The 19,824-nt window shown below is 45.9% G+C and overlaps 4 protein-coding genes across 4 annotated transcripts; 3 read left to right on the top strand and 1 right to left on the bottom strand.

Moving 5' to 3' along the window:
- The first annotated feature begins 2,387 nt into the window (after positions 1-2,387).
- LOC120411985 (histone H2A type 2-C) lies at positions 2,388-2,888 on the top strand. The gene has a single exon (XM_039571656.1). The coding sequence runs from the start codon at positions 2,402-2,404 to the stop codon at positions 2,789-2,791; it is 390 nt and encodes a 129-aa protein (XP_039427590.1). The 5' UTR covers positions 2,388-2,401; the 3' UTR covers positions 2,792-2,888.
- Positions 2,889-3,617: 729 nt separating this feature from the next.
- Positions 3,618-3,986, bottom strand: LOC104696551 (histone H4). The gene has a single exon (XM_010410931.4). It carries the CDS (start codon positions 3,959-3,961, stop codon positions 3,650-3,652), a length of 312 nt encoding a protein of 103 aa, XP_010409233.2. The 5' UTR covers positions 3,962-3,986; the 3' UTR covers positions 3,618-3,649.
- A 6,195-nt stretch (positions 3,987-10,181) lies between these two features.
- LOC120411977 (histone H1.03-like) lies at positions 10,182-11,156 on the top strand. The gene has a single exon (XM_039571647.1). The coding sequence runs from the start codon at positions 10,198-10,200 to the stop codon at positions 10,876-10,878; it is 681 nt and encodes a 226-aa protein (XP_039427581.1). The 5' UTR covers positions 10,182-10,197; the 3' UTR covers positions 10,879-11,156.
- A 6,902-nt stretch (positions 11,157-18,058) lies between these two features.
- On the top strand, positions 18,059-18,939 carry LOC104696552 (histone H4). Its single transcript, XM_010410932.3, has one exon. It carries the CDS (start codon positions 18,115-18,117, stop codon positions 18,424-18,426), a length of 312 nt encoding a protein of 103 aa, XP_010409234.2. The 5' UTR covers positions 18,059-18,114; the 3' UTR covers positions 18,427-18,939.
- Positions 18,940-19,824: the final 885 nt, after the last annotated feature.

Below are 19,824 nucleotides of genomic sequence, written 5' to 3'. Positions count from 1 at the left end.
TCGCGAGGGGGCAGCGGCCAAAGGCTCCGCCCGCCCTCTCCGCGCGGCCAATCACGACCCGCGGCGGGCGGGCCTCGGCTCGCGGCCCCGCCTACGAGAACGGGCGCTCCCGCCGCCGCCGCCGCCGCCGCCGCTCGGACCGGCGGGGTCGCGCTGCCCCGTCCCGCAGTGTTTGCTCTCTCCCGTGCTTCATTATACTTTCAAAGCCGCCGGGCTGCACAGTGTGGTCGTGGGAGGCCCGAATCGAGGAAATGGAGAGAAAGATAGTGTGGTTCTGTCAGCGAGCGGGAAAAGGGGGAAGGATGGGACAGGCGTAGAATGCAAAGGCAGGAATTCCCCCCCTACATTTTTAGCGGGTCCTTATTTGAACAGGGGCTCTGCGCTTGAAACATAAAATGCATCTAAACTTTCAGGTACAAGCTTTGATTCCTAGACAGATCCCTTGGTTTCACAAGTGCCTAGTACATTTTGCATTTCCATGTATTATCAACAAGAAAGGAAAGGTCTGAACGGTTTGCATTCTTGGGCTAAAAATAGGTTTTTTACTATTCCGTTTTAATTTTTTCTTTCAAGTAGAATTTTCCAACTACTATTTTTCCCCGTTATATTTTGCATATTACTGTGATAGTTTAAGGTATCTGAATAGAAATACAAATATTTTCCAGGGAACTTTCGTGCGTGTTAGACCTGCTCAAATATATCCACTAAAAGAAAAACAGAAAATTTCACACTTTAATGATGACAAACTGACTTAATAAAGTAAAATGTAGTTATAGGTTTACATGCTGTAAAAAAAGTTTTAAGCCTTACATGGTTTAATAGTCAAGTTAAATTCTGTCAGGTAATAAAAATATTGAGTCTTAGCGGTCCCGCAAATAGTAATAGCATACGTTATGACTTCTTACAGGAACATAAAGTATTCAGTAACAAAAAGACTGAAAAGGTAGGCGGTATCTGACAAGGGCGGGAATTTTAAAATTTGAATCCACCAATGAAACTCAGCACTCACCCGTCTGCCTATCAGAGACGGCACCGGGGCTATAAATACTCCCCGAATACAGACGCGCTCTTACTGTTGCTGCTGGTGCTTGCTTGATTGCTTTCTTTCCGAACGATGGCGCGTACGAAGCAGACGGCGCGTAAGTCGACGGGCGGCAAGGCGCCCCGCAAGCAGCTGGCCACCAAGGCGGCCCGCAAGAGCGCGCCGGCCACGGGCGGCGTCAAGAAGCCGCACCGCTACCGGCCCGGCACGGTGGCGCTGCGCGAGATCCGGCGCTACCAGAAGTCCACGGAGCTGCTGATCTGCAAGCTGCCCTTCCAGCGCCTGGTGCGCGAGATCGCGCAGGACTTCAAGACCGACCTGCGCTTCCAGAGCTCGGCCGTGATGGCGCTGCAGGAGGCCAGCGAGGCCTACCTGGTGGGGCTCTTCGAGGACACCAACCTGTGCGCCATCCACGCCAAGCGCGTCACCATCATGCCCAAGGACATCCAGCTGGCCCGCCGCATCCGCGGCGAGCGTGCATAAGCCTTCTCCAAACATTGCCATCTATATTTAAAAAGCATTTAAACCAACCCAAAGGCTCTTTTAAGAGCCACTCCATACACAATAAAAGGAGCTGCAACACTGAGGTTTGCATTCTGGTGTGTAGGTCTATAGAGATAATAAGTAGAAAAAAAAGAAAAAAGCACTGAATATATGCAATCAGAGTAAAGGGAGACGGTTCCTCACTGTGTACTTTAAGGATGGAGTACAAAATGAAGAGACGTTTGATTTTTTTTCCGATGCTGGGATGCGTATGATGTTTTCAAAGTTCGGAAAACTTAGGGTCATAATGGTGTTAGAAAGGGCGAAATTTTCACGCGGGGAAAATACCCAGCGTGAAACAAAGGGGAATTTACAGCCTTTGTAGTCTCCCCGCGGCCCCTCCGTCTCCTTTATTCACACTGTCTCTGTCTTTCTCTCCATTTCCTCGATTCGGGCCTCCCACGACCACACTGTGCAGCCCGGCGGCTTTGAAAGTATAATGAAGCACGGGAGAGAGCAAACACTGCGGGACGGGGCAGCGCGACCCCGCCGGTCCGAGCGGCGGCGGCGGCGGCGGCGGCGGGAGCGCCCGTTCTCGTAGGCGGGGCCGCGAGCCGAGGCCCGCCCGCCGCGGGTCGTGATTGGCCGCGCGGAGAGGGCGGGCGGAGCCTTTGGCCGCTGCCCCCTCGCGATTGGTCAGCGTGAGATTCGCTGTGCCATTGGGCTGCGCGCGCCCCGACAGGCGCCTCGGCCTATCAGGAGGCGGCGGCGGCGCGAAGGGAGGGGATATAAAGGCGGAGGCCTCAGGGCGGCTGTCACTCACCTGCTGCGTTTCGGTGGCAGCGGGGGTTTGTTCGCGGAGCAGCCTCAGCAGCGATGTCCGGCCGGGGCAAGCAGGGCGGGAAGGCGCGCGCCAAGGCCAAGTCGCGCTCGTCGCGGGCCGGGCTGCAGTTCCCCGTGGGCCGCGTGCACCGGCTGCTGCGCAAGGGCAACTACGCGGAGCGCGTGGGCGCCGGCGCCCCGGTGTACCTGGCGGCCGTGCTGGAGTACCTGACGGCCGAGATCCTGGAGCTGGCGGGCAACGCGGCCCGCGACAACAAGAAGACGCGCATCATCCCCCGCCACCTGCAGCTCGCCATCCGCAACGACGAGGAGCTCAACAAGCTGCTGGGCAAGGTGACGATCGCGCAGGGCGGCGTGCTGCCCAACATCCAGGCTGTGCTGCTGCCCAAGAAGACTGAGAGCCACAAAGCCAAGAGCAAGTAAACCAGGCGAGGGAAGCGTCCCGAGCCCAGAGGCGAAACCCAAAGGCTCTTTTCAGAGCCACCCACAACCTCGAGAAAGAGCTTGAAATGCTGCGGATCGGGCGCCGGGGGGAAGAAGGGAAGGGAAGAGAAGGGAAGGGAAGGGAAGGGCGCCTGCGTTTGTCCTTGGGTGCGTGTGTGGTTTGGAGTGTCTTTCGTGTACCCAGCCCTGGCCGGTTCTGCCGGAGCGCTCAGGCGCGGCCGGGCTGTCTGCGTTTTACTCCCGGGCCGGGATCGGTCGGAGCACTCTGTTCCCTGTGCTGTTCGGGGACGAGCGCGGAAGGAAGGGGAGCGCGGGCTCCGCCGGGCGCGGGATGTCCCGGAGCCAATCGTGGCCCGCGCGCTCTTTTGGAAATCGCGCGGGCGCTTAACCCTTCTTGGACACGGGCCCGCGCTCCCGCGGCCGCCACCGCCACCTGGCAGAGTGAAGAGCCTCCCCTGCAGCGTTGCTATAGTCCCTGGAGCTAATTGCCCAGTCCCCCCTTTCAGACACGAGCGAGAATGAGAAAAAGAATATAGCGCGATGCCTTATCATAGACAACTTAAGGATCGCTTATCTTTTTAAAGGAAAGCGTATTTTACTCTTGGCCTGGACAGGTTTTGTTGGGTTTCTCTACTCACCTAAAGGCGGCTGGAGGACAGCAGCCCAACAGGCCTGAAGCAGGAGAAAAGCAAGATTTAACGTTAAAGGAACACCAAAGATCAAGCCAAGAATGACTATTAAAAGCACAGCAACACAGCTCTTTTAAATGAAAATGTGGGTGGCTCTTAGAAGAGCCTTTGGGTTTTTGTCGCAGTGGTACGGTAAGAGGAAAGAGCTTCAACCACCGAAGCCGTAGAGGGTGCGACCCTGGCGCTTGAGGGCGTAGACCACGTCCATGGCCGTGACCGTCTTCCTCTTGGCGTGCTCCGTGTAGGTGACGGCGTCGCGGATCACGTTCTCCAGGAACACCTTGAGCACGCCGCGCGTCTCCTCGTAGATGAGCCCCGAGATGCGCTTGACGCCGCCGCGCCGAGCCAGGCGGCGGATGGCCGGCTTGGTGATGCCCTGGATGTTGTCGCGCAGCACCTTGCGGTGGCGCTTGGCGCCGCCCTTGCCGAGCCCCTTGCCGCCCTTACCCCGACCAGACATGCTGCCACTACCGCTATCACCAGCCCCGCTGCTGTGCCCCAGCGCCGCCCGCGCCGCGGCCTTTATGCGGCGCGGTCCGACCTGGTTGGGAGCAGGGGCGGGCTCGGCGGCCGGGGGCCGGGCCTGCGCCTCCGCCCCTTTCGCCGCTCGCCAGCACCGCCCCGGGGTCCCGGCCGCCTTCCCGCGCCTGTCCCCGCCTCCGTCTCTGCCCCCCTCCCTCCCCCCTGCCTCGCTCAGAATCCCCCAGGCCCTCGGCTCCCCGGAACAGCTTTCCCCGGCTTCTTCCCCTCCGGGAGGCGACAGCCCCGGACTTGCCTATGAAGTTTTGAGCACGTCCCCGGGGTCGACTCTCTCTGGGCTCGGTGTGACCAGCCTCTGGTGCCTCGGAGGCTCGCCGCGCACTGCGCCCTTGCGCCGGGGTTCGGCCGGTATTGCGGACTCCGGGAATCCTTAGAGTGTATTAGCGCTGCGCTCTCCCCGTACCGTGTTCCCGAAAAGCGTTAGGGGCTGCTTTCCTTGACTTTGCCTTTTTGTCTCCTGCCACCTGCTGGGCATCATGTAATTTCCTTCAAACATTGTCACATTACATTTTTTGCCAAGTGACATGAAAGATAGGAGCATATATTTGTCTTCCTGTTGCTGTTGCTCTTTCAGATTTACAACGAATACTTTCAACGTTATTGTGTTTTACCTGCAGCACAACATACTTTTTTTTTTTTCACCTCCCACATTTGGGCAAAAATAAACTATCTCTTGGGAGCACTAATTTTTTCCAAGAATGGGTGCAAATATAATGATTTGATTTCGTTTTATTTTCCTTTGTGAGTAGCACTAAATCGTCTAAATTGCTTGCTCTTCTGATGCTGTGTAGTGTATACTGGGAACTTATATGACAGTACTTTATAAAGAAACTTAACCACATACACCTTACAGTGAAAATAACTGTCAGAAAATGTATGTCCACTTTCTTATTCTTTCTTTTTTAGATACGGGTTTTGGGCCTACATATGCTCTGGAACCCTTATAAGCAGAATCTCATGGGAATATATATATCTGTCTTACAAAACAATTAATAACTTAGTAATCGATAATGCCACAGGCTAACTATGGCAATTATGGTGTTAGGTAATTGTGAAAATTCTGAAATAATTTCTTAAGATTTTTCTTAATTTATTTCCCGTGTTTAAATTTTCCTAGATGTAGTTCTTTTGGGGGGGTGTTATGTTTTTCTGAGGGGGCTGGTGTTGTTTGGTCTTTTGCTTAGTTGGGTTTTGGCTTGGTTTGGGTTTTTTATTTCAGAAAATCAGCATGAAAATATTTTTTCATGTGGATGAAATTTTAATTTGTATGTTACAAACACTAGGCTGAATTCTTTATATTTCATCAGTGAGGACCAGTGTTGAACATATGAAATGGGAGTTTGTCAGCTGTAAACTGAATCTCAAAATTACTGTCAGCTGCAGCAAACAGCAGAAATTGCTATGAAATGGCTGCCCTGGCCTTTATATGCCCCTAAACGTTTACAGATATGTAAAGCCTTGGAAAGCAAGGTTTCACACTCATTGAGTTTGTATTTAGCACTTTTTTGAATAATATTTTCACTGACTTGTGAGTCATCTGGTCATCTTCCCCCTTTTTATCTACTTCAGTGCATGCTGAAGAATCCACCTAATAATCTCCTCTTATGTGCAAGGGTTAAAATCTTCACAAAACAGCAAAGCAGCAGGGATACACTTTTCCCAAAGTTTTGGCTGTTTACTCAAAATTCCAAGGGCCGAAGACTGGGTGAAAGTTCTCTTGGAATCTTTGCTTCATTCATCTGCAATTTGCATCATTAAGTTAAAAATAAATCGTTTGTAAATTTTAGGTTAAGAGATTTTAATACATCAGTATTAAGACAAGAGGAGCACCAAAAAATTAAAGGAGGGATGTAAGCCTCTTTCTTTTAGGAAAAACAATTGATATTTTCAGTTAGTATAACAAAAACTGAAAAGAAAAAAGTCTTGTTATGTTTAAATGTTACAATGCAAGATGTATTTTGTTCAAACTACAACATTGATGTAATAGGTTTCAAAACAGGCAGGCAGATATTCCCTTTAGTGTAGAAAGACCTGGAGTGTGTGCTCTAAAGAGTCTGGGATGTTACACAGTAATAGGAATTCAGCTAACTGGTATGTATCAAAGGAGTTGGGGAACTTCATGAGCTCATTTTGCCATATGGAGGAAAAGAAAAAAACTCCACATGGGTTAGAAGTTTTGCAAACATCCTTGGTTTCCCTCACTACACTGTATCAAAACTTTTTCTGCTTATGTCATATCTGGAGTTTCCGAAGTGCAATAACTATTCATTGCTTGTAGACAAGAAGGCCTCATTCACATCCTGCCCTTACAATTCTGGAAAGAACTCTAACATGGTTCTTAGAAAATAACTGTAGATCATATCATTCTTCAATCAGCTTTGGGAATCTGTGACTTGGAAAATGGCTCTTTCTAGACCATACTTATTTCCAGATCTGCTCTTCTGACTAGGCATAAAATATCCCTTCTTATAATTCACATATTTTTGCCAGCTCCAGCAGGAGATTTAGGTCTAATGCTGTGTCAGAAACTCCTAGTGTTCCACCTGAGAGGGAAAAAAATTTACAGCTCATTTGTGCTTCTGTGTGCTGAGTAACAGGATTTCTGTCCTCTCAAGAGTGTTAATGGACAAAGGCTGAAAGATGGTGATATAGTTTCCATCTGTATTTGAATGGTGTGAATTTGAATTCATGTGGTTTAAAAATTGTTTCATTTCCTGATAATGAGGCATATTCTATTGCATGAGAAAAAAAGAAATAAAATTTATATATCTTTCAAATGTGGAATACAGACTTTTTTTACATTTTGAAGTGCATATCTCACCATGAGCCTTGGCCTATACCCAGAAATTATCAGATAAATAAAATAATATTGCTCTACTGCCAAGTCAAGAGCCTCACTGTTGTGGAAGTCACAACACTTGGCGAAGAATTTAGGTGCTGTTCATTTAGACATGAGGTAATGGAAATACCAAATCAAAATTTATTATAGGACACTTTGACTTTACTAGTCATTTAGGAAAATAAATGTCAGTAGGCACAGAGAAAAATAATGGCAGCCTATGATTCCTTTAAGCAGAAGGAACAGAGATTCATTACTTATGTTACATTGGAACACCTGTGTAAGGAATCAGCTTTGAAATTTGGCATTAAAACAGAAAAAGAATCACTGCCACTACCTACCCTATTCATCTCAGGAACAGGAACAAGGGTAGTTGCCCAGTTGCTGTAAGCAATCTGCATAAAGCTGAATTAATTTACAGCATGTGTGGGATTTTGATGCAGAACATGAACCCACTAGACAATGGTTCTTTTTTTTCTTCTATTAACTTTCTAAAAAATCTGGGTAGAATCTCTGTATAGGCCTGTGCTAATTCATAAACGTGTTAATTTCCTGGAAGGAACGCAACAACATTTTACTAAAATATTTCAGTATTTCTATTGACATTTTCTGGTTTTAAAAATTAGGGGAAGGTGAATGGAGCGATGATACCCAAACAACTTCTACGTGAAGAAATGATGGAGTATCAAAGCCTTGGGAAGCCTTCCTGCTGTATGTATGCAAATGCACCAACTTGCTGTGTTGAGCACATGTTCCCTCTTTTGGGTTATATTCTACAGTGCCTGAAAAAATAAATTTTAGTCTGGAGTGGCTGAGAAATTAAAACCCATTTACTGGATTACAATACAAGTACTCGGATAATTCTAGGATATTGTGCTTGAATATCCAAAAGCAAAACACAGCTGCAGAAAAAAAGAGAGGCAGATTGTCCCTGACTTGCATCAACACTCAGGCCTGCCCTTCCTGTCTTCTGCTTTATGCCCATCTTTCTTTTGCTCTTCAATGAAGAGGGATTCATAATGGTTAATTTCCTATGAGCATCCACAGCCTGATACTACCAGTCTGTTGTTTCTTGATCTCTCATTGTTGATTGAGGTTATCTCCAATGCTCAGTAATACCCCATATGAAGGAAAGATGGGCTTGAGAGTATAGGATCACATCTCTAAACACTTTCTAGTTTCTAAGTAAATCAGTATACAATCATGACAATGAAAACAAAGAAAAACACTAATGTTCAGTTTATAGTAATCTCACAATTTGTTTCTGCCATAAAGATGCAGGGAGAAATAAAATGGTTATGGAGTCCTTCAAAGACTGATAAAGATTACAACATTTCTTGTACAAGTCCAGAAAGCTGACAGAAAGCTGCCTCTAAATGTGAATAGCTTGACAAACAAGCCACTTGTATACAAATATCAAGGGACTAGAGAACAACAAAATGTTAGTGCTAGTGCCTCTGGGAGGTTTTGAGCTCTCTGTTCTTGTCTATGGAGTTACTACTACTAGTTTAGAAAAAAAAAAATCCTCAGTGTCAGTATTCTGATAGTGTATTCAGTAATGTCACTGAAGGCCTTAATCCTCCCCCACTATAGGAAATAAGTATCAGATTAAACAGGCATTAAATAGATTTTCCCATTTCTGAGTTTTATCAAGAAACAATACAGCATTCATCAGGGTCACACTGCAGTTTTTTAATGCTCATTATCGCAGCCAGATCATCCAAAACGTGCATTTACCTTCATCTTTTATGTTTACTAAGGGAGACCTCACTAAGCTGTATTTTTTTCAACATTTACCTTCAAGAGGAGAAAAAAAAGGTATTTCAAATTACTAGAATAAATCTAGTATTTGCTCTGGTTGTAGCCGTTTCGATTTTCCACTTAAACACGGGTAATAAGAAAGGGATATGACATTTCTCAAATGACTCAAGTCACTGTGTTTCTTTATTTTCACACTCCCAAACAGCGAGGACTCTACGTTTTACCGACATTTCATTCACCCTTATACAGCTATTTTTAGCTCTGAATGTACCTGCTCAAAGGTTTTTAGGAGCTGATGATAGCCCGGATATGGACGGTACGGAACACAATACTATTGCAGCAGACAGTTAACGGCTTGGTATTTAAAAGAAATCAACATTGCATTGAAAACGAAGGGGAAAAAAAATAGAGAGAATTCATCCATTGTTTGTAATATTGAGCTGCCGCTTCCCGGGGCAGGAATCCTCTTGATAAGGTGTAGGTTCTTCTTTTGTGAAAATAGCAAAGTGGTGAATCACCAGACGGTGTTATCCGGGATAAAAACTTACACAATCAACATTCATTCATTGAAACCCAGAAATGAGTTTTGCGTTAAGTGTCCTGGCTACTCAATATACCCTCAAAAGACCGAATTTTCTGGTTTAACTCCCCGTAAAATTCAAAATTCAGTACACTCCAGATTCTATTTCCCAATCAATTTTATCTAATTACGAGGCAAAGACGATAATTACTGCACGTATTAACACTAAAAGCAGCTTTACTGTAATTGCAGTTATCCTGACTTCCGAATCTAACAAACGAAAGCTATTTCGTCAAGGTTACATTGAAAATGCACTGACAGGAACATCAGTCTTCGGAAGGGACACGTCGGTGCTTTGTTCCACTGAAATAGAGAAGCATAAAGAAAGTAACATCGCCTTTCACACACGCTGCTAAAGCACAAACGTCTCCCCAAAAGGCAGTAGCTGAGACACCGAGACTGCTGAAGAGAGACTAAGCAGGGTGATTTCGGAGGGAAGCGGCTCAGCCGAGGGAGCCAGCTCTGCATCAGCGTCTGGGACCATGGGACGAAACTGTGTTACTTCCTCGGATTTAATATCCATTTACTCTGAGACCAAGCGTTCAAATCACTCTGTTTTTCACTTCTTCTGTAGAGAACCTTCTATAGAACAAGATTTCATGCCAGCTGTGCCCATTTAGCTTACAGTAAAATTTTAATTTACAATATAAACCGAAGGTTTCTCTCTGCCGAGGTCTCTGCGGCTTCACGCCGCTGACTTTCAGCGGTCGCATTTCCCTCATTTCTGCCCCTTCTAACGGGAAACTCCGCCAGCCTGTAGGGCAGACGCCCCCCTCCCCTCCCGGAAAGAAACGGGGTGCATCGGCGGTAAATTTCGTGAGGAAAAAGTCGGTTTTGGACCTTGAAGAAACACAACGGGCGCGGCGGCGGGCGGCGGAGCGGGGCTCGGCGCACCAATCAGCGCGCGCGGCGCCGCTATAAAAGGGGCGGCGGCGGCGGCGTTTCCATTGTTCGCCCGGATCGAGCAGGAGCCGACATGGCCGAGACCGCTCCCGTCGCCGCGCCCGATGTCGCCGCCGCCGCCCCGGCCCCGGCTAAAGCTCCCGCCGCCAAGAAGCCGAAGAAGGCGGCGAGCGGCTCCAAAGCCCGCAAGCCCGCGGGGCCCAGCGTCACCGAGCTGATCACCAAGGCCGTGTCCGCCTCCAAGGAGCGCAAGGGGCTCTCCCTCGCCGCGCTCAAGAAGGCGCTGGCCGCGGGCGGCTACGATGTGGAGAAAAGTAACAGCCGCATCAAGCTGGGTATCAAGAGCCTTGTCAGCAAGGGCATCCTGGTGCAGACCAAGGGCACCGGCGCCTCCGGCTCCTTCCGCCTCAGCAAGAAACCCGGAGAAGTGAAGGAAAAAGCTCCCAAAAAGAAAACAGCTGCAGCCAAGCCCAAGAAGCCGGCGGCTAAGAAGCCCGTCAGCGCCACCAAGAAGCCTAAGAAACCGGTGACAGCGAAAAAGAGTCCTAAAAAAGCCAAGAAGCCGGCGGCCGCCGCAGCCAAGAAAGCAGCCAAAAGCCCCAAGAAGGCGACAAAGGCTGCCAAGCCCAAAAAAGCGGCGGCAGCAGCGAAGAGCCCGGCTAAGGCCAAGGCGGTGAAGCCTAAAGCAGCCAAGCCCAAGGCGGCCAAGCCGAAAGCAGCGAAGGCGAAGAAGGCAGCGCCCAAGAAAAAGTAAATTGTTTCGAAAAAAATCTTATCTGCTTTGCAGATAAACTCCAACGGCTCTTTTAAGAGCCACCCAAGTTTTCACAAAAAGAGCTGGCACTTTTATTTTCTTAGATTCCTGTTCGTGTACGTGTATGCAATTTAAACCTTTTTTTTTTTTTTCTCCTCCATTGCTGTGGCTGTTAAGTGGACTCGATAATGTTTCTGCGCTCTTGTTCCCGGCTGCCGAGCAGCACCGCAGCAGCAGACCACACCGCGGCACAGCTTATTAAAAAAACAAAAAACCTGTGTGCTTCGGTGCAAATCCCTTCCCATTGGTCGCAGGAGAGGGGTGCAAGCCCGAACTCCTCGGGGTAGCTGGGCGGCGCTCGGGGCGCCCCGGCTCTTGAGACGGGGGGGGGAGTGGGGATGCTGCGGCGCCCTGTAGTTTCTCTCCTATCAGGAGGGGGGCGGAGAGCTGCTCAGGGAAGCGCCTCGGACCGCCCCCAGAGCCCGGCGGATTTCGAAAACCCCGCGCTCCGCAAAGATTGGCCGTCGCTCTTCGGCTTTTCTAGTGTCCAGCAGTTTTCGGGTTAAAAAGGCGCCCCACCTTATTCTTTTAAGTTCACTTGGCGGAAGAGGCCTACGAACTCCCTGGTACGTTTGTACCGCCTCCCCCAACCCCCTCCCCCCCGCGGGCTTTTTCACTTCCAGTCCAGTTTTGTCCCCGCTTTGAAAACCGTAGGGCGAGCGGGGTCCGAGAAGTCCGAGGTTTCGAGCTGCCTTGGTGCTGCCCGCAGTCCTCCGCCTCGGTGCTCAAACTCTCGCTCTTTGGAGCTGCCGCACTCAGTTCTTAGCCGGGTGTTCATTTTTGCACACTTGGAACAAAAAAATGGTATTTTCTGTACACGTAACAACCTATAGCTCTGGTCACTGGCACTTCCCCCGTCTCGGTTTTAGGATGCAGGGCACACTTTTTTTACTGCGCATGCTCTATGAGCAAGCGGCTTATGTGAGTATGGGGCGATCACAGCGTGTGGACGGGGATTTACTGCGTTAATGAGCACAAAACTCAAGCAAAACTTGTCTCTCACTTTAGACTTTATAGTTCTTAGCTGAAGATAGCTGTTAAATATTGTAAAAAATTGCTCCACACGACAAGAAAGGAAGTGTGTCTGTGTGCAGATGATACTGAATGCACTGGCTATATTAGCTGTAGTGGTTATACTGTCCAGTATAGGAACAAAATTACCATCAAACCAAACATTGCTGTTAAACTTGTAGAGCTGAGTTGGGCAGCACAGCATAGATACCTACTGGGAAAAGAGGGTGCAGTGGCAAAGAGCAAGAGTGGCCTGGGAAAAGTCATACTGTGGGGATAAGTGTAATGACATCTTTATGCCAGCTGCACCACTGGCATATCAGTCAGTAACCCTAATTCATCGTTTCTCGTCCTCCTTCCCCCTCAGAGTGTGCACTGCTAGCCCTGTGGCTGCCACCTCAGCTGTGGGAGAGCTGTGTAACGCTCCAGACTGATTCTTCCTCAGAAACAGCTTATGTTAAATTACTAAGTCACTGCTGTGGTGTCTGATCACTGTGTGTCCCTCACATGGACTTCAGCAGGCTTCTCTCCAGCTAATAAGCAGATTCTTGTTCCAGACATAAGAAAAGTTGATATCCTAAGAAAAACTCAGGGCATACTATTTTGTTATCATGGCTCAAGTTTCTAGCTAACCTACCAAACAGAGGTTCAAATGTGTGATTTATTATTGCAGTGAAAAGTGAACACATCTTGCTCCTCTATGACATAGTTTTTGGACATATGGTCATTAATTTATTTTGTCAAACAAGTTAAAGTGCCTCGTGATACTGGAGAAAGAAAGAAAAGAAATGAGCTCTCCTTAATATCTTCTAAGGTGTGCTGTGTGCTGGTGTTTAGTGGCTGGGCATACTTTGACAAAAACCCAAAGGATACACTTTATGATTAAATGCTAAGCTGCCGCAAAATTAGAGGGAAGGTCAAAAAAAAGGGGGGGTTCAGTATTGCAATTAATTACAAGGAAGACTTGTTTGTAGGTCAGCTGTTTATTTCACATATGTACTTACTTAGCAGATGTCAATATCAAAAGTCTATGATGTTTCAATAATGGCAAATGAACCAATGAGTTAGATAAAGGCCTGCATATACCAGAATAGGCTTAGCAACCTGCCAAGAATTCTCTTTAAGTTACTACCCCACAGAATAATACACCACTATGTACAGATGAACGCTTTTTTTATGATGGGGTTACAGACTTTTCATCAGCATTAGTCACCACAAAGACCAATTGCCTGTCAGATTACCACAAAACCAGGTAACTTTCATGCATATATTTCTTCCTGTCTTCATTCTCAATTAGTGGGTTATGTTATTCCTGTACTTCTTGTGTATCTTTGTATCTTTTATGATAGTTGTTGTCAGGTGGAAGAGATTATTCTGCATGGCCTCAGCATGTCTTTGAAAAACATTAAAAAGTCTCCCTTAGGGGCTCAACTCTTAAAAACATCAAAGGTGGAATTTTATTGCAAGTGAAACCATTCCAGTAATTTATTAAGAAATCTTCTGCGTTTGATAGAGAAAATTGGAAGCTAGACTTCCATAAAAAGCAAACTATGTTAGTTCAGGCACAAAGATGTTTAAAATTTGTGCTGGAAACAGCGTTGATAAGACAGGGATGTTTTCATTATTGATGAGCAATGTTTAGACAGAGCCAAGGCCTTTTCTGCTTCTCACACTGCCTCACTGATGAGGAGTCTGGGACTGCACAAGGAGCTAGCAGGGGACACATCCAGGACAGCTGATCCAAACTGACCAAAGGGGTATTCCAGGCCATACAGTTTCATGCACAGCAGAAAAAGCTGGGGGGAAGAAGGGAGGGGAGTATTTGGGGTGATGACTTTTGTCTTCCCAAGTCACCATTACGCATAGCAGAGCCCTGCTCTCCTGGAAGTGGCTGGACACCTGCCTGCCCATGGGAAGCAATGAATGAATTCCTTGTTCTGCTTTGTGTGCATGGCTTTTGCTTCACCAGTTAAACTGTCTTTATCTCAAGCCACAAGTTTTTTTCACTTTTGTGATTCTCTCCCCCATCTGTGGGAATGAGTGAGGGAGCAGCTGCAGGGTGCTTAGTTGCTGGCTCTGGTTAAACCATGACAGCTGAATAAAACGGAGAAAAAGTCCTTCCTGGTATCCTGTGCTAAATAAATTGCAAAATATAAGTTATGTACATTTCAAGACTAAGTTTACAGCTTCTCAAAAGGAAGCAGCTGAGTGGTGAAACACTTATAATGTATGGGCAGGAAGCTGGAGACAGGCAGTGCAGAGTCTGGAAGAGTGCAACATAAATAGCATTAATACCAGACTTGTTCTCTGCTGCTTGCATGTTAGTACAGATTTGAACCTGCTTGAATTCATGTACAGAACCACTTTTCAGCTAGACACCCTTGACCTGGTAAGATTGCACAACAGAGTTTTTCTTCCACGAGTTTCTTATTTCATATCTAGATCACAAGGCACCCGGTGTACTGTTAGACATGAGGTTACCAAACACTTTTTTCTGTGGGAATTTGAGATCCCTCTTCTACAGAACATGCTGCCAAAGCATAATGAAGTCATCAGTGTGACTCCTCCTGGGATCCCCATTTACTCTCCATACTCAATTTTGGACAATTATTTCTAGATTTGGAGTTATGTTTCATTTTGATTTTCACTTTCCACACAGTGTTTTGTTGATCTCTTCCCACTTCCATTCCCATACAAGTTTTGTCCATCAGTCCTGCGGGACTCCTGCTGAGGCTTCAGTGAAATCTCAGTGACTGCAGGATTCTTTTTCCAATGATTTCAGGAGTGGGCTGCAGAAAAATTGAAATGTAGAGAAATAATAATAGGATTATGATTTACATCAAACATTGAAACTTGATCTAGTAAAAGAAGTCCCTACCTACAGCACAGAGGTGTGAGATGACAACCAAGGACCAAGGCAAGGGCTGAAGCTCACTGCCTATGGCCTGCACTGTACCTCCTATGTTATCTGTGCACATATGGAGATGCATTGTTGACGTCAAGACAGAATGACATGGTTGAAAGAGGAGGTCCTGTGAAGATAAGATGGTCATGCTTTGGCTCTGAAGAACAGCACAAATGGAACAAAGTAATATGATCTGAATTCTGAAGGGCACATGGCCAAAAAATAACTTTTGCCTGATAAAGTCAGTTAGATATTAAATTGCATGCTGCTGCATATGCTAATAACCTTTATGAAGTATGTGCTACCACATATTTGACTATATTACTCAATTCTCCACCTGGATCATGCCATACATAAGAAGGAGAGGGAGATAAGTTTATGCTGTATGTAAGAAAAGTAGAAATTCTACCTAGTTGGAAGGGTGACAAAAAGACCTTGGAGACAGTCAACAGTCTACTCCCCTCTCCCTCCTCATGGATGGGCAGGCCTTCTTGGCAAGCTTCTTCACATTATTATTATTGTTGTCGTTATTATTATTATTATTATTAATAATATCATCTGGGTTAACACAACATTGTTGTTCTTGTTGGAGCTCTACCACACTGCATTTAGCACTGGCAATTCCGAATTTGTAGTTCTGTTGCTTCAATAAACCACACTATTCTTCAGTCTGTGATTCCACAACTTCTTACTGAATGCAATCAGATCTATAGAGCTGAATTGTTAAACTGCACTGTTTGTGAATCTGTGCTCATGCTTCTTATTTGACACTACCAGGCTTACAGTGCTGAATCTGCTGAATTTGCTCCATCAGAAATTATCCCAGCTGCACCCAGCCCCTCTGATCTCTGAGGAACAGCTGGAAAGCAAGGATGTTCATTTTCTGCCATGTTTCTATACTCTTAATGCAACACAGAGGTTAGTCTATATGATCTTTGAATCTCTTCCAATGGAAATGATTAAATGGATATTAAATTACAGTTTAATTTTATCAAACAGACCTCACAGAGTAGATGATATTTGATGTACGATTTAGAATCACTTGTGAGCAAAGAAGCACAGGAACTCAGCTCAAAACTTGCTTCACTTTATTCGTTGTTTTTCTGTCATGAGTTAAAAAACTAATGCTATGAACAAGCATGTATCTATTATTTTTTTTAAAAAATCCTTTTCCAAATGGTTTCTGATGTTTTGCAAAGCAAACAGACAGCAAGAGACAGGGGAAAATATTATATGTAGTCACAGATCCTTGAGGAGAAGCAGCTCATTATGGAGCAGGATTATATTTTGAGGTTCTACCTTCATTTTATTCCATTGGGGAAAAAAAACCCAAAAAACAACAACAACAACAACAACAACAAAAAAAACCAAAGAGGCAGAAAGAAAAGCTCAGCTTTGCAGAACTGGACAATTTATCACAAGCTGCTTAGGTATGTGATTTGCCCAGGATATTCTGATAGCCTCATGGCAGGCATCTGCAAGCGGTAATAACTCCCAGGGAAGACCTGTGATACAGAGTCCCTGAAGTTTGATGGAGCAGCCTGAAGAACTGGATTTTCCTGGCAGAATGGGTTTGGGGAGTTCTGAAGCAGGTAGTGCTAAACTGCCCTGTTGGTAACACCCTGGGGACTTGCCTGGGTACTCAGAGAGTGAAAAATCCTTCTGCAAACATTACACCAAATGTATACTTACCAGTGCAGGACATACCTACCTTTCTCCCAAAATCTCCTAGAAGTGACAGAAGAGATGCCTACAGAGTGCCCAGTTTCTCCTGCTAGCCTGACCTCCCGAAGCAGTCCAGTTACAGTCCCTGAAATTCCCTCCCTGAAAGGAACAAACTGGCCTCAGGAAAGAAAACACCATGACCTGAGCCGTGGCATCCTCACTGCATTCCAGAAGTATCTCCATAGCCCAGTCTAGAATACTAACAAGTTCCTTGTGGAACAGAGCCTTTGTTACAGGTTTGAAATTTTAGGATGTCTCTTGCAGAGTCTTGGTATTTGTGTAGCCTCATTTGGGTTTCCTTTGCGTCCATGCTGAAAAGATGGTGCATGAACATGTGTAACATAATATTTTAATTTGTCAGTGAGGGAGGGGCCACTGGAACATTGATTTCTCTGCTAACAGGTGCAACACCTCTATCTGTGGTCTATGTGAAGATAGATTGATTATTGTTTAATCTTTTATTGTACCCTCATGAAAGCATACATTACACAAAGCTGCCCAGCCAGCAGGAAAAAAACAACAATCAAGCAATCAAAAGACGTCCATGAGAGGGCAGCAAACGCTCAACACAGGAAACTTTATCCTTCCAGATAATCTTCAGGTCGAAAACGATCTACCGAATAATTTTTGCTAAATACTGCTTCTTGATTTCAAGAGCAAAATCTCAGAACATTTTCCTCTGCTGAAGAGAGAAAACTCAGAATTAATAAATACCCGAGAAATGCAAAACCACCCTTCTTTTTGGGCATTTAATTTTTCAATCTCTCTAAAAATAGCCACGCTCTTTTCTATGCCACCACAGCAGTGGAAAATACTGTAAAAATATTTGTCAAAAAAATACTTTTACCTTAAAAAATGAAAGTGAAATGTGTAAAATCTCGATTAGCATACCTGTACTGCTAAACTCACCTTGCGATAACATTCAGAGAGGGCGGGAAATGAAGATGTGAAAAAAAATTAGGAAGGGTAGAATTTCTCACAGGCACGATTGGACAGAATTTGCTGCAAGATTATCCATATAAAAAAAAAAGTGCAGTAGATGTATAAACAGGGAAGCCACACAGGACAATCCATACAAGCAGGTGGAACTGAAATACATAAGACATACATCGTTGAACATAACAAATCAAAGCATAATTTAAGTGAATCAATAACTAGGGTGATTTTCTATGAATCAGCTTTTTCTTCTAAATGATCACAACATATCGAAGCTTTAAAAGCTACAGGAATCATTATAAAAAACAGACACGATGTCCTTGCTATCTGAAACACAAGGAAGGCACCGAGAAGCGAGAGGAGCACGGAACCCATTGTGCCTCGGGGAAGGGAAATCCACACAAATCCCGCAATTTTCTGCTGGCGGGCTGCGCGATAGAGAAATCGGGGAGACGGCGGGAGCCAGCCCCAAGCCCCGCCCCCTTTCCGCTGCAGTTCTCAACCAGGTCGGACCACACCGCATAAAGGCCGCGGCGCGGGCGGCGCCGATTTACAGCAGCAGCAGCAGCAACAGCGGCAGCAGCGGTTGTAGCAGCAGCATGTCTGGTCGGGGTAAGGGCGGCAAGGGGCTCGGCAAGGGCGGCGCCAAGCGCCACCGCAAGGTGCTGCGCGACAACATCCAGGGCATCACCAAGCCGGCCATCCGCCGCCTGGCTCGGCGCGGCGGCGTCAAGCGCATCTCGGGGCTCATCTACGAGGAGACGCGCGGCGTGCTCAAGGTGTTCCTGGAGAACGTGATCCGCGACGCCGTCACCTACACGGAGCACGCCAAGAGGAAGACGGTCACGGCCATGGACGTGGTCTACGCCCTCAAGCGCCAGGGTCGCACCCTCTACGGCTTCGGTGGTTAAAGCTTTTCGCTCTTTTCGGACCAGCACGACAAAAACCCAAAGGCTCTTTTAAGGGCCACCTACGTTTTCCTTTAGGAGAGCTGTTACATTTTTTAGTGTCTTAAGTAGGGACGCGACGCTCCGATTTTAAATCTTAAATGTAATACTACGCTTCATGATTGCATAAGAATTGTCTAATACGTCGTTTTGCTGACAACAGGGAGATTGTTTCTGCCATGTAAGAGACGGGATTTTTTTCGTTGTCCAAATTTGTTACAGAAAACATTTTAAATGCTCTGTAATCAAGCAAAAAGCTTAATTTTTAAACGTTCGCCGATTTAAACAATCAGAAATGTTGTTCCATATGTTGTACCTTAAATTTTGCGTTTACCTGAGTAGATAAATTTGGAACGAATTTATCGACTAGGTAAAAGGGGGGAAGTTGCTCTGAGATTGATTCCTTTGATATTTCAATCCCCCCCTTCATTTCCTTCTCCATGATTTATTTACTTTTAAATAAAAGACTAAATCCAATATGGTTTTCTAGAGATCATTTTGGGGAGGTGGTTGGGAGGAGGAAAGGGAAGGTCTGGGAGGGAACTGGACAATAAAAGCAAATTATGAACATAGAAGCACACTTTTGAAAAAATGTATCAAAAGAAGCCTCGTGTGACCACTTTTCTCATTCTCACATAGAAAGGGCACTCCAGTCTGGGGCTCGTTTCTAGAATAGTTAAGTAGTACTTCATGATTAAAAGGAAAAAAAAAAATTCCGCTTTTTAAAAAACCTTTGAAAATCGTTTGGCACTCAAACAATGATATCTATAAATATTTGTGGTCACGTCTGGTTTTCTCACAGCTTAGTGAGTATGGGGGAAATTAAGTAGTAGACCAATACCATGTTCATTTTCAATTACTTTCACCAAGAAAAGTGCTAATTGCTTAAGTAGTCTCATCATCACGATTTTGCTTGATGATATGCAAAGGTTATCATTCAGAATTTCCTAGAGAAATAAGAACACGAAAAACGCGAAAAAAAAAAAAAGCTTAATAATTATCTTAATCACTACAGCTTGTTACATACTTATAGCTACGACCTTGTGTTACTGGATTTTTGGAGCACCTCTGTTTCAAGGTACCAGCCCACCTTTTCCTTTGTGGCTTTGGGAATAACGTGCCTATTCATGTAAGGAGCTCTGAAGGCACTGACAGAACATTTTCTTTCTTTTGTAACCAGCCCATCGTTTAAAAAAAAAAGCAAACCGAAACAAAACAAAGACACAAATAAAGAAAATATAAAGTGCAAGTATCTTAGGCCCTCCACTCGCTCCGAGAGCGCTGCGATCAGAGCGGGGTCGCAGCTGCGGGGTCGAGAAGCTCCGAGCGGAGATTCAGCTACTTCGGGCCCAGGATGGGATT

The sequence above is a fragment of the Corvus cornix genome, chromosome 1A (genome assembly GCF_000738735.6).
Source record: "Corvus cornix cornix isolate S_Up_H32 chromosome 1A, ASM73873v5, whole genome shotgun sequence".
Classification (NCBI taxonomy): Eukaryota; Metazoa; Chordata; class Aves; order Passeriformes; family Corvidae; genus Corvus; species Corvus cornix.
Note: the sequence above shows the minus strand (reverse complement) of the source record. Positions and strands in the feature narration are given on the sequence as shown.